The 13,037-nt window shown below is 40.0% G+C and overlaps 1 protein-coding gene across 1 annotated transcript; it reads right to left on the reverse strand.

Annotated features, from left to right (window-relative positions):
* Positions 1 to 5,622: 5,622 nt before the first annotated feature.
* On the reverse strand, positions 5,623 to 11,562 carry BBLN (bublin coiled coil protein). The gene is made up of 2 exons (XM_072429871.1): positions 11,338 to 11,562; positions 5,623 to 6,463 (listed from the first exon to the last, which is right to left on the reverse strand). Exons 1-2 carry the CDS (start codon positions 11,417 to 11,419, stop codon positions 6,276 to 6,278), a joined length of 270 nt encoding a protein of 89 aa, XP_072285972.1. The 5' UTR covers positions 11,420 to 11,562; the 3' UTR covers positions 5,623 to 6,275.
* Positions 11,563 to 13,037: the final 1,475 nt, after the last annotated feature.

Genomic DNA, 13,037 nt, shown 5'->3' on the forward strand with positions numbered 1-13,037 from the left:
CCTCATGTTCCTGTTAAACGTCTTGAAATGGACAGGATTCACAGGGATCTTTCTCATAAACCTATAGATGGTCCTCCTAGAGATGTCATAATAAAGTTTCATTACTACTCTACTAAAGAGTTAATCCTGCAAGCAGGCCGTACTAAGGATGCACTTACTCATCAAGATTTTTCTTTCCAAATATTTGCGGATTTGTCTCAATCCACCATATTTACAAAAAAAAATTAAAACCATATTTGCAGGTTCTTCAAGACAATAATGTGCGTTATCCTTGGGGATTCACATTCAAATTGCTCTTCTCATCAGAACCACCCATACTCAGTGGTCATAGCATCTGATCCACCTATATGTCTTATGAACTTATCCTTATATCCAATAGATAATGCTTCACAAGGTTCCTGAATGTCACAGGAGCTGTCGACTTCAGCTCACCTGGATGTTCCTACAAGGTAAATCAACTCTCAGGAACTATCTCGCTCCCAGGCTCTGGGACAGTTACAATCCCAATCCTTTCGCAAAGTGGCTGATGGTTGAGTCTTTACTATTTTATTCTCCAACCCGGCTCAGCTACTTTTTGCTGATGCTTTGATCCTGGAAATGGTCTATATTTTTGATTTTTGTTTTTTTTTCTTTTTTCCTCAATTTAAGGTATTCGTTGCAGATTTTTTACTTTTGGATGCCTCATTTGGGATATTTTTCGAATTCACGTTGAACTTTTATTTTTTTAATTTTATATATAATGTCTGCCTTTTATAATTAGTGAGTATATTTCTTTACCCACAGTGGGTTGGTCAGTGCCCTACCTCTGCCCGAGGTGATACTTGTTCCCCCTGGTTTTTCCTTGCTGACCTTTATTGTGTTGGTTCTTTGGAACCAAGGTGATGATACACTATGGTGCTTCCTCTTGCATGGTTATTTTGATCCTATTTCTCTATCATTGTGCTCAATGTTTTTTCTGTGATTTTATTAATGTCTGATCATCTTTTACATTATATTTTGTCCTTTTTATTTCGTGTTTTCTGTTTTGTTTTTTCTATTAAGTCTTGTTACCAATTATGTGCTGAGACAACCTTCCCTCTTTGCAAGGGTGAGATGGCGCTAAAAAATCTGATCTTGAATGTTCAAGGTATGAACTCCCCGCATAAACGTTCCACCATTTTTAGGTCTAAAAAGATTAATATTGCCTGTTTACAGGAGACCCACATATCTACTGCATGTGAAAAGAAATATCTACATGCCTCTTACTCTACATTTTATCAGGCAAACGCTCCAGTTACAAAATGTGGGGTTCTCATAGCAATACATAATAGGACGCCTTTTATTTGCCATAAACAAATTGCTGATCTGCAAGGATGCACTCTTTTGTTGATAGGCTCTATTCTTGATAACAAAGTGACAATCTGTACCTTTTATGCCCCCAATTTGAAACAATTTTTCTCACATTTAATTGAAATGATACATACCGATCTGCAATGAACTATAATTTTCTGCGGCGACTCCAATATGGTACTGAACCCAAAATTGGAAAAATCTAAATCTGATTCTTCCTCCTCTAAACAAGATATATCTGTTTTTTGTTTCTTATTGGATAGCTTGGGTGTGATAGATTTCACTTTTTTTACTCACCCACATGGCTCTTATTCACGCCATAGACCATATGTTTGTATCATTTACTTTATTACTGCAAGTGACTGATTCTCGTATCCTAATGGTGGCATGGTCTGACCATGACCCAGTTCTTTTGGTATGAAATTCCTTTTTTCCTATATCCTCCTCTAATAATTGTTGTCTTAATGGCTCTCTGTTGTCATACTCTCCGATATTGGCTGATCTTATAGCCCATACTACCCATTATTTTAGGATCAATGTAGGCAGTGTTTCCTCTCCTATGGTTCCGTGGGATGTTTATAAATCAGTTATAGGGGGAGTTTAAATTCGCCATGCGGCTAGACGTGAGAGCGTACCCTAATTTTAGGGAGAGTTAGCCACAATGTAACTTATAGAGTAGTTGGGATTTATAGAGTGTAAGGGGATAGCTATGTGTGACAGGGAAGGCATGATATGATGATATCATGATATGATATACCATTTTAGTGGGGAACAGAGGGGGGACATAAGGAGTTTCCTATTTGTTCCCACATTTCCAGTTGCCAACGTCCCTCTGTTCCAGAGAAATTAGGGGTTCAAAGAATGTAAGTGTCCATCTATGTGTAACAGCTCCAGCTCAGTCCCTTGCTCTGCAGCGCCTGCGGATTTGACTGCAGGCAGCAGTGAGAGGTACTGAGCGTTTCTGCTGAGCCAGGGTTCCATGGCACAAGAAAGGGATAACCATCCCTCCTTTTTTAAAATTATTTTAATATATTTCTTTGATATTGTTTTTTTTCTGTTAAATTGGGGTGGAAATCGAGATTGTTTTTTTTTTTATATACCTTGAATATTGTGCTATGATTTTTATTATTTGTGTTGTACTGTATCCTGTTTATAATTTTGTAAAAATTGTTTAAAATTCCTAATAAAAACTATTGAAACCAAGAAAGGGGTAACCACATTGCAACCTCACTGCTAACCTGAATGTAGCCTTGAAGTTTTGTGAACTTCAACCTCCCTGGCGGTATGATTAATGAGGATTTTTAAATGTAAAAGCGGCACATTTAAAAATTCTCATTGTTTTACATTTCCTGTTCACCTGCCTAACAGTCCTGCCCTCCAGGCTCAGACTCGCTAGCAGATGCTTCCCCTGGCCCCGGTCCCCAACGTTCACGTCAGGGCCGCAGATGCCGAGCATTGCTGGAGGACGCCGTGCACATCACTGGAGGACACTGCAGGCACTGCTGGAGGATGCCGCTGGAATGAGGAACCCGGTAGGACTTGGTAAACTCCCTGGCAATTCTACCCCGAGTGTGGTGCGGGGTTACTGCATTTGGTATGGAAAATCAACCCCAAGCCACACTCGAGAATACCACTAGAGAGGTTAAGGGGCACCACAGCACAGAGACAATTGGCAGTACCCTAATGTTCATTGCCATGAGAGTGACCCCCACCATGCAAACTTAATTTGGGGACCCTGCTATTGAAAAAGCCCCACCTTATATGAAAATATCCCTGATTGTTGTTAGGATTTGAAATCTGGCAACTTGTTACGTGTAAATTTGGTTTAGTATCAGCTCTTAGGGTCCCCTGATAATTTCACATTTCTATGACAATCAGTGAAGGAGATATGAGGATTTTATACATGGGGATAATGATGGCTGCTTGAACACAGACACAGCTCTCTTGCTGCTGGACGATTATTTCACAGTACAAGGTGGGCTTATTTTTACTCCCAATGACACCCCCCCCTCACATGAGCATAATCCTGATGTACCATTGATTCAAACGGCCTCACTAGGGTTACTGCCTGGCTGGTATAATGGCAGTACAAATTCAGGCATTTGGTTCAACCAATTGCAACCTGTCCACCTTCTCTGCCTCTATATTTATTCCAAACTAAGTCTGTCTGTCACCTGATTGGTGTAAAGATTGTTCTGTTAGCTGATTAATACAGGTTTCCCCTCCATTTAGCCCTGCCATCTATCTGACATACCAAAAAAATTGAGTTCCTGCAGCACAAGCTTCGGAGAGCCAGTGAAAAGGTGAGAAAAAATTTTTTTGGTTTATGTGTGTAAGGCTGTTACAAAAGGCATAGCAGCTATGAATTTTGTACCTAACAATGGGTATGGTATCATGTATAGTATGTAGGCTCAAACCCTATTTAACCATGCTCTTTTAGGCCATCCTAAAATTCAGGACACTTTAGACGTCCCGTTTTTTGGCATAGAGCCACATATAGTCTCCATCCTATGCGGTCTCTCCTTCCCCACCAGATGTGTTTATGGCCACCTTAAAACATTAAAGATGCCATCTCGACCAGTGGTCGCCAACTTTTTGGATGTCACGGACCACCAAGCAGAGCTCCTAATAAACTTTGGGCCCTGGTCACATTTACTCACCACCAGACAGCAAGCAATTTTAGGGGGATCAACAATTGGAGTTCTCATAACAGATATACTTTAGGATTACACTGGGGAACAATTTTGAACAAATTTTTTGTTAACTTCAATTTTTAAGCCTATTTACACCAAATTAGGTATGTGGATTCCAAAAGTACAGTTAGTTTTCTTCTATCACGTCAGGTTATTTCTCTACCGCTTATAATATTGTGATTGCCTGGATTTCTATAAGCTATTCATTTACATGCAAGTGTGGTCAGAGGCTGTGCGTTGTTTCTACATAGTGAATAAACAAAATTTATTTTTCTACTTACACATGTATTTCCTTCCTTTCGGATCATGTCTGGCTCTGCTGTTTCTTGTCATAAGTGCCTAAACAATCCCGATATACCCAAAAAAAAAATTGTAACAGAGTATCCTAGTCTATACGCCCAGTGCCTCATTCAGATGAAATCCCAGTGCCGGTTTTCATTACACTACCTTCTCTTGAAGAACATGATTATGGTTGTGAACTAGGTGAATTGAATTGAATTGAATAGGACTCTGTTCATTAGAGATTTGATCAGCATGACTTGAGTGATTTGGGAGTATCAAAGGCTACAGAAATCCTAGCATTAAGACTGCTTGAGAAAAACTTACTTGAAAAAGGAACCAAGCTATCGTATTTTCAAACCTGAAAAATTGCATTTCTGCAGTACTTTAGAACTGACAGTGGATTTGTGTATTGCCATAACATACCTGGTTTATTGGAGGAATTGGGAATTCCAATCTATAACTCAACTGAATAGCGACTATTCATCAATAGCTCAAAGCAGGGCATAAAGTGTGTCCTCCTTCACAATGGGTCAATATTTGGGTCAGTCCCATTTGGCCTTTCTCGTTTCTCTTTGTGAAGAATATGCAGACATAAAGAGAGTCATAGAGTTGTTACAATATCACCAACATAATTGGGTCATCTGTGTTGACGTAAAAATGGTGTGCTTCCTTCTTGGTCAGCAACATGAATACTCAAAATATCCCTGTTATCTGTGCATATGGGACAGCAAAGCTCGTGAGAAGCATTTTGTGGAAAGGAATCGGCCTCCAAGATCTGCCCTAGAAACCAGGTGATCTAAACATTCTACATGAGCCACTTGTTGATAGAAAGCATATTATATTCCCGCCTCTGCACATGAAACTGGGTCTGATGAAGCAGTTTGTTAAAGCTTTGCTAACTGAGGGAGACTGTTTCAAGTGCCTAATTTTGGCATTTCCTAGCCTGTCATTTGAAAAAATAAAGGCTGGTGTGTTTGATGGTCCACAGATTCGGCAGCCCATCAAAGATGAACATTTCATCGGGACAATATCAGAAGTCAAAAAGAATGCTTTTGTCATTGTCAAGGACTTTCTTGGAAAGACATGAGAAAATTATTACACAGAAATTTTCCAGAAACTCTTGGAGAGCTTGGTGCAGTGATGATCAAGTTGAACCATTTTACCAACATTTGAAAGTCATGGAAGGACGTTTTCAGGGTAGATGGAATGTTCATATGATAGCTGACTATTGTTGGAGCATCGGGTGAGGTTATCCTAACACTGAACACTCCAGGAAAAGCTATAAGCGTATAATTTTTACCTTAACCACTTAGCCAAATTATTCTCAGATGTTTTACTGTAAAAAAAATGTCAGAGTATGAACCAAAGAAATTTAAACAAACATTACATTCAAGTTATTTTTTCATTTTTTTCATGGTATGTAAAATTTGTTTTTTTGACAAAAATTGAGGGTACCCTGTATCATAAAAGCTGTATGTGATAGCAAAAAACTGGGGTAATTCCTGGATTCACTATCCAAACATTAATCAAAAACAAGTGTAAGATCTGATTAAACCAAAAATGTTCCCACTATCCTTTACACAAACTGAAATGTTAAGTTAGGGTACCTGTGGTAATGTACAAAGTGAGGAAGTATTACCTAACTTGATTAAGTCCAGGGCAACATTTACCCCCTATCCTCTCCCCAGCAAAATAGACTGAGAGGGAGAAGCAGAACTATGGGCCAGTCAAGTGTACCGCAGAGCATACTGAAAGAAGGGTGATCTCATCAGTCTATTGCTGCTTCCTACAATGTCCAGTCACAAGCCGTCACAAGGCAGGGAGTTTGTATTGCTGACCTGCAGAAGAAAGGTCTGTTACAGCCATGACTCCCATTTAGAGTGTTCTTGAAATGAAAAGATACAATCTTAAAACAGGAATTATGAGTATATGTATGTTAAAATGGAGTCAATTTATGTTTCTAGTCCATGTTTAAATGGAGTCCTCCTGAATGGTATCTCCATGTCCGCTCAGGCTTATCTGCTGCTGGAAGTCACGTCGAGTCTGCCGATTGGATTCCAGAAGATCTTGAAGCTGTGCATGCAAAAGGTCATTCTTTTCCTCTAGGTAATCCAGGCAAAAGTTAATTTGATCCAAAATAAAGTCCAATGCTGCATAATCTAAAGAATTCCAAAAAAAAATTACATTTAATGGATCTCATTAAAAGAAGAAAAAAATATGACGTCACCATAGCACTTCACAAACTGCTTTTACAGCTGGTACAAACTACCACTGCTGTTCGACTCTACCCTCCTGTACCTTCACTTCTCACTGCTGCTCTGCACCAGCTCTATTTACTGACACTCCACAATGGCCAGCTTTTTCCCCACTCTGCACTATTCCCTATTATCACCACATTTGCTGCCATGGCTTTTGCCCAGAGTTCTTGCTACTCACTTGCACACCTTCTGAATAATTAAATTAAATTAAATTAATTAAATTAAATTAATTAAATTAAATTAATAATTAAATATTACTACACATTTTTAATGTCACCATAGTTTTTATAGTGCCTGCCACTACAAATTTCCTGGTTCTAGTGTACATACTGCGCCACAAACTTTACCTTTACCACCATCCCACAATTCTCTGCCACTCCAGGTTATTTTGAGGCTTTATTGCTGCTTTCCAGTGTCCATAGCTCCACACTCCCTGCATTCACTCCTACCACATAGTCACCATTTCTAACCTACACCAGACACTGTCACTGCTGCTACACACTCCCCAATTCTAGCCTTTGACAGACTATATGCACAACTCATGGTCATTGCAGTCTTTGCCGCCTTATAAAATTTGTCTTTATTTAGTAAGCATAAAGAAGGTTATAGCTTATAGTCTAATAAGGTATAAAAGGGAATAAACAAAGGGTAAGGGATTAGGCTAGAAGAGTGGCATTTTTGTTTTGACTATTGACACCAGGGCATTTTTTCTTCCCAAGGACCAGCAATATAGGAAACAATGAAACATACATCTGGCTGCTCCATACATACTCCATACAAGGAAGGTATATTGGGATTTGTAAGCCAAACCCAAACTTAAAGTTCACTAAAGAGGGGAATACGTACAAAGTAAGTAAAAAACAAAAAAAATTTAGTGGCCAGATTGCCTTTCCATAACCATCCTTAGCAGCCTGCAACCAGCTGATAACTGGTTTAACTAGAGATGGCCTGCATATAACACCGGGCAAAGTTTATAGATAAACTATAACCTGCAGAGCTTGAAGTATGAGGAATGCAGTGCTCATATTACATTCATTAATATTTTGGAAACTCTGCCCTTTTTTCTTGATCAGTTATCCCTCTTTTATTCTATTTAGTATTTTGAAATGCTAAGTTAAAGGAAATGTAGTTCTGATAAAAACAGTTGTTGGTTTAATCAATTTTTTGGCATATGCATTTTGTAATCTTTCTTTCATTTTTATCATGTATGCTAAATGGGAGTGGGGCTGGGGGTCTATGTTTGCACACATACATTGAGCTAAAAGGTGTCTCTTTCCCATCTCTAAAAGCTAGGAGGTACAATAATATATCTCACCATATCAACAAGCAGACTGAAGAGCATCTCATTTTCTTGGACTAATAATGGAACAGAAAACATCCTGATCTACTAAACCAATAAGTGTTGAAACTGTATGCCTGCCTAGCTAGATACAAACGTTTATGCTCGTCTCAGGCAAAAATCTGACGTGTACAGCGGTCGTCCCGCAATATTTATGGATCTGTTCTGATGAATCGATGAACAAACGACCAATAAATATGTCAATGGAGAAGAGCACAGGGAGTGTGCTGTTTCCTCCCTCCCCCCCTTCTCTCAATAGAACTGTGTTGTGTAAACCGCGCTTGATTGTTTATCTGTCACTCTTTCTTCGCTGGAAAAACATTAAAAATTGTTTCCCAGGACAAAAATTTACCATGTGTGTACACTGCCCAATTGTTACCATTCCATATAAATCCAAAGATCTAGTCAGAAACACACAGATCTTCTTTAGTTTAATATTACTAAGCCATGATGAAGTGAGCTGATCAAAACCCCAGAGACATGTTGGATTTCTAAACTATAACAGCAGACCAATAAACAATTTAGAAGAATAAAATAATTATACCCCAGTTATATCTCCATGCTGTCTACAGGCAAGCAGGTTTTATTCTGGCAGCATAATGAAAACTAATCAGATACATTCAATCTCCCAGAAACACTTTAGATACTGTTAACTGGAACAAGGAGGGTGCAAGATTATCATACATTCACAATTTACACAATTGAAAGTCTGTGCAGTCTGCCACCTGCAGTTTATGATTGTTTTCTGGTTTTCAACCACCTACAATCTCAATTACAGAAAATGTGCACTCATTGATCAGCATTTTATTCCACTTCTATTCAAGTTTTGATAAGTTGAAATCTAGATTTTGATGTAAACTATAGGTAACACATTCTGCCCATTTATTAAAATAAATTCATATCTCTAATCAAAAGCTCATAGAAAGCTTCCCACCTCCTCTAAATCCAGTATAATACCAGTAAAAATATTATTCCAGCAAAACTTTTTTCTACTACACATATGAAAAATTTACACAGGTCTAAAATCTTTAAATAAAAACAAAAAATTACCTATGACCACATTTTTAAGATATTATAAAAGTGTGGCTCCAACAAATTTTTTTTCTTACATTTTGTTTCCACCCTGCTGTGGAGGTAAAGACTGAAGAGGAAACCTACAGCCTCCAGGGATAGATTCATTGCATATTTCAGGAGGCTGCAGGCTGCTCCTCCGGCATGTCTTTGATCGGGCATGTAAAGGCGTCACCTGATCTCACACCTGTGCAGTGTAAGTCTGGGTGACATGGGAAAAACCCTAAATAAAGAAGATGGCAGTGCTGGTTGGGATTGGCGAGAACTGGAAAGAAATGAAAGCTGAACCAACACAGTTGAGGAGCTCAGTTTCTTGAAACATCCAGGGTTTACTATTGGCCAAGTTTTTTCAACATGATGTGCATGCTTGTTTTGAGCATTAAAACGGTAATTAAAACGGTTAGGTTAGAATGACAGCAAAGCAATTAACACTTCAGGAAATAAAAAGGTCGACCATGACTGCCTTTATGTAAAAGCAGAACTAAAAAAAAAAACATCACGGTTACTTCCACAAAGCCCCCTGTTCCTCCAGAGATGTACTCGCACTACGCAGGCACATGATAGGATGAGGTAGCCTGCGATAAATAGGAAAGGAAAAGTGCCGATGTCACTGTGCACGTGTAGGCATTTTTTGCCCATTGCAGGAAAAAAACTCTTCTGCACATGCCCATCTATCTTTTTCTATGAGATTCTGCTTCAGTGTGAGCTCCCAGTGTTCTATAGACCTCAGAGATCAGCTGTGCTGCTCCCCGCACCCCCTCTCCCCCACCTTGTACTGTGAAATAATCATACCCTTCCTATACCAGCAGCACCTGCATGAGATCTGTGTCCATGCTGCTGTCATTACCCCCAATGTATAAACCTTCATATCTACCACATCGTTTGTTGTATAAACTTGAAGTTTTCAGGACCCCGAGATCTGCTATTAAACCTAATTTCAGCCCCCTAACCATAACAAGTTGCCAGAAACAGGGTCTCAAACATAAAATCCTAATAAGAATCAGTGATCTTTTCTCATTAAAGTGGGCCTAAAGTAAAAATAAAAAGATGATACCCTTACTTGCAAAGATCAGTGACGTATGCCGCTGTATTTGTCAAGAAAAAAAAAAAAAAAACATATGCCGATCTCATTGCACATGTGTGGGTTCTCCATCTTGCTCTCCACACTGTTTGTTGTATGAACTTGAAATTTTCAGGGTACAGAGAGGACACAGAGATCTGCTATTAAACCTAATTTCAGCCCCCTAAACATAACAAGTTGCCAGAAACACATGTGTGTGTTCTCCAGCTTTCTTTTTTCAATGACAGAAAAGTCCCTCCTGTGCATGCCTGTTCCCGGAGCCTCTTGGGATTCATGACTTACGTATCCCAGGAGGCTCTGCACCCACAGTCTTTACAGCTGTGGCACCAATGACAGAATGGGAGGGGCTTTGCCTTTTTGTGTTTTAAAGAAAATTAGAAAAAGAAAAACAAAACAAAGGGTTATCTACCCTTCTATATATAATAAAAATTGTAGTGATTGGCCATTTTAAGACCAGGGTCCCCAAATGGAGTCTGCATATTAGGGACCCCTGGGGGCCACTTCCATGGAATTGAGCATTAGCTTACTGCCAATTATCTATGCTCTGTAGTGGGCGGGCAAATTTATATTTAGGATGCTTTCAGACTGGCAGTGAGGTGGCGCTGTGGTTACCTCTTCCTAAGGAACCCTGCTTAGGGGGAGACGCTCAGTACCACTCATTGCCACCTGGCGTCAAATCTGCAGACGATGCGGTGCGAGGGACTGGGCGGCTGGCGGGGTGCCTGTTAAACATAGCTGGCCACTTTCTTTTTCTGGAACAGAGGGATGTTGCCAACTGAAAATATGGGAGCCAGTAAGAAAAACCATCTCCTCCCCTTAATTCAAATTTTTTGCCCATCATATCACTACCACAATTTCCCGTCTTCTTTCTTTTTCTGGCTATATCACCTGAACTCACACTCTACGCAGGCACAAGTTAGGATGAGGTAGCCTGCTTCAAATGAGAAAGAAAAAGTGCCAATGTAACTGCAAGTGTGAACATTTTTTGCCCATTGCAGGAAAAAATCTCTTCTGCACATGCCCAAGATCAGACATGCACAAAAGGAGCAACCAGGAGCCTTCTGGAACGTGTGAGGTGAGTATCCGAGGCGGCTCTGTACTCCCATTCAGTCTTTATCACAAAAAGAGTTTAAAGAAAATAAGTTTTACTCTACATAAAAGCCTTGTCTTTTCTGTAAAACAAGTATGTTGGTGATAGGTCTGCTTTAAGGAAAAAAATGATAGAATTCGTAGAAAATAGGGTAGCTGAGGTCAGATAGGAGAAGAATAATGAAGAGATATCACCTTCCTCCCCGGACACCTCGCCCAAAACCACCTGCGGATCACCATTAGGTCCTGACATGGCAGCTGACGCTAGAAATGGCATTGTTTAGATGGTGCGGGGATTTATAGAAGAGGCGGAGGGACGTGATACGTGCATAGAAGTCACCGGATTTTCCTCTCTGCGGAGTTTCAGGAGGGTGGCATCTAGAATGGAATTGTTTATAGAAGGGTTGGAGCTTACACAATAGGCGGAACTTATGGAGTGACGTAAAACGTAAAGCTGCGTGGCTGTAAAGGCTATCCTGGTGTCCTATGAGATAATACTACTTTAGGAATGCGTACTATCAGCCTATTGGGCATTAACAATGACGTCACGATCAGCTGTTTCTGCTCTGTCTGCGCGCGCATCTCCTATCTTTTTCTATGAGATTCTGCTTCGATGTGAGCTCCCAGTGTTCTATAGACCTCAGAGATCAGCTGTGCTGCTCCCCGCAACCCCCCCCCCCACCTTGTACTGTGAAATAATCCTACCCTTCCTATAAAGGCAGTATCTGCATGAGATCTGTATCCATGCTGCTGTCATTACCCCCAATGTATAAACCTTCATATCTCCCACATCGATTGTTGTATAAACTTGAAATTTTCAGGACCCCGAGATCTGCTATTAAACCTAATTTCAGCTCCCTAAACATACCAAGTTGCCAGAAACAGGGTCGCAAACATAAAATCCTAATATGAATCAGTGATCTTTTCTCATTAAAGTGGGCCTAAAGTAAAAATAAAAAGATGATACCCTTACTTGCACAGATCAGTGACGTATGCCGCTGTATTTGTCAAGAAAAAAAAAAAACATGCTGATCTCATTGCACATGTGTGGGTTCTCCATCTTTCTTTTTTCAATGACAGAAAAGTCCCTCCTGTGCATGCCTGTTCTCGGAGCCTCCTGGGCTTTATGACGTGCATATCCCAGGAGGCTCTGAGCTCACATTTAGTCTTTACCGCTGAGGCACCAATGCTAGAATGGGAGGGGCTTTGCCTTTTTGTGTTTTAAAAAAAATTAGAAAAAGAAAACAAAGGGTTATCTACCCTTCTATATAAAATAAAAGTTGTAGTGATTGGCTATTTCAAAACCAGGGTCCCCAAATGGAGTTTGCATATTAGGGATCCCCTGGGGGCCACCTCCATGGCATTGAGCATTAGGGTACTGCCAATTATCTATGCTCTGTAGTGAGGGGGCAAATTTATATTTAAGGATGCTTTCAGACTGGTGGTTGTGCTGTGGATACCCCGTCCTAAGGAACCCTGCTTAGGGGGAGACACCCAGTAACACTCACTACCGCCTGGAGTCAAATCTGCAGACGCTACGGTGAGGGACTGGGCGGCTGGCGGGGTGCCTGGTACACATAGCTGGACACTTTCTTTCTCTGGAATAGAGGGATCTTGCCAACTGAAAATATGGGCGCCTGTAGGAAACACCATCCCCCCCCTTAATTAAAATTTATGCCCATCATATCACTCTACCCTGTCACACATAGCTATCCCCTTACTCTCTATGAACTGCAATTTCACTGTAACATCTCGCTATAGATGGAGCTTTTATTGACAAATATGAGAACAATCTAATGTTGCTATTGTTCTAAATGTTTGTGTGCTGCATGAGTTTATAACAGTAAAATGAACAACAGAATTACATAGAAACAACTTTCTACCTTATAAATTAA

Source organism: Pyxicephalus adspersus, chromosome Z, assembly GCF_032062135.1.
Source record: "Pyxicephalus adspersus chromosome Z, UCB_Pads_2.0, whole genome shotgun sequence".
Lineage (NCBI taxonomy): Eukaryota > Metazoa > Chordata > Amphibia > Anura > Pyxicephalidae > Pyxicephalus > Pyxicephalus adspersus.

Bases quoted from the DNA above. Each gene is read 5' to 3' on its own strand.
- BBLN (XM_072429871.1), bottom strand. From the start codon at position 11,419: ATGCCATTTCTAGCGTCAGCTGCCATGTCAGGACCTAATGGTGATCCG. The intron at 6,464-11,337 runs GTGATATCTCTT...GGAATTCTTTAG, and splicing joins CGAGGTGTCCGGGGAGGAAG to ATTATGCAGCATTGGACTTT.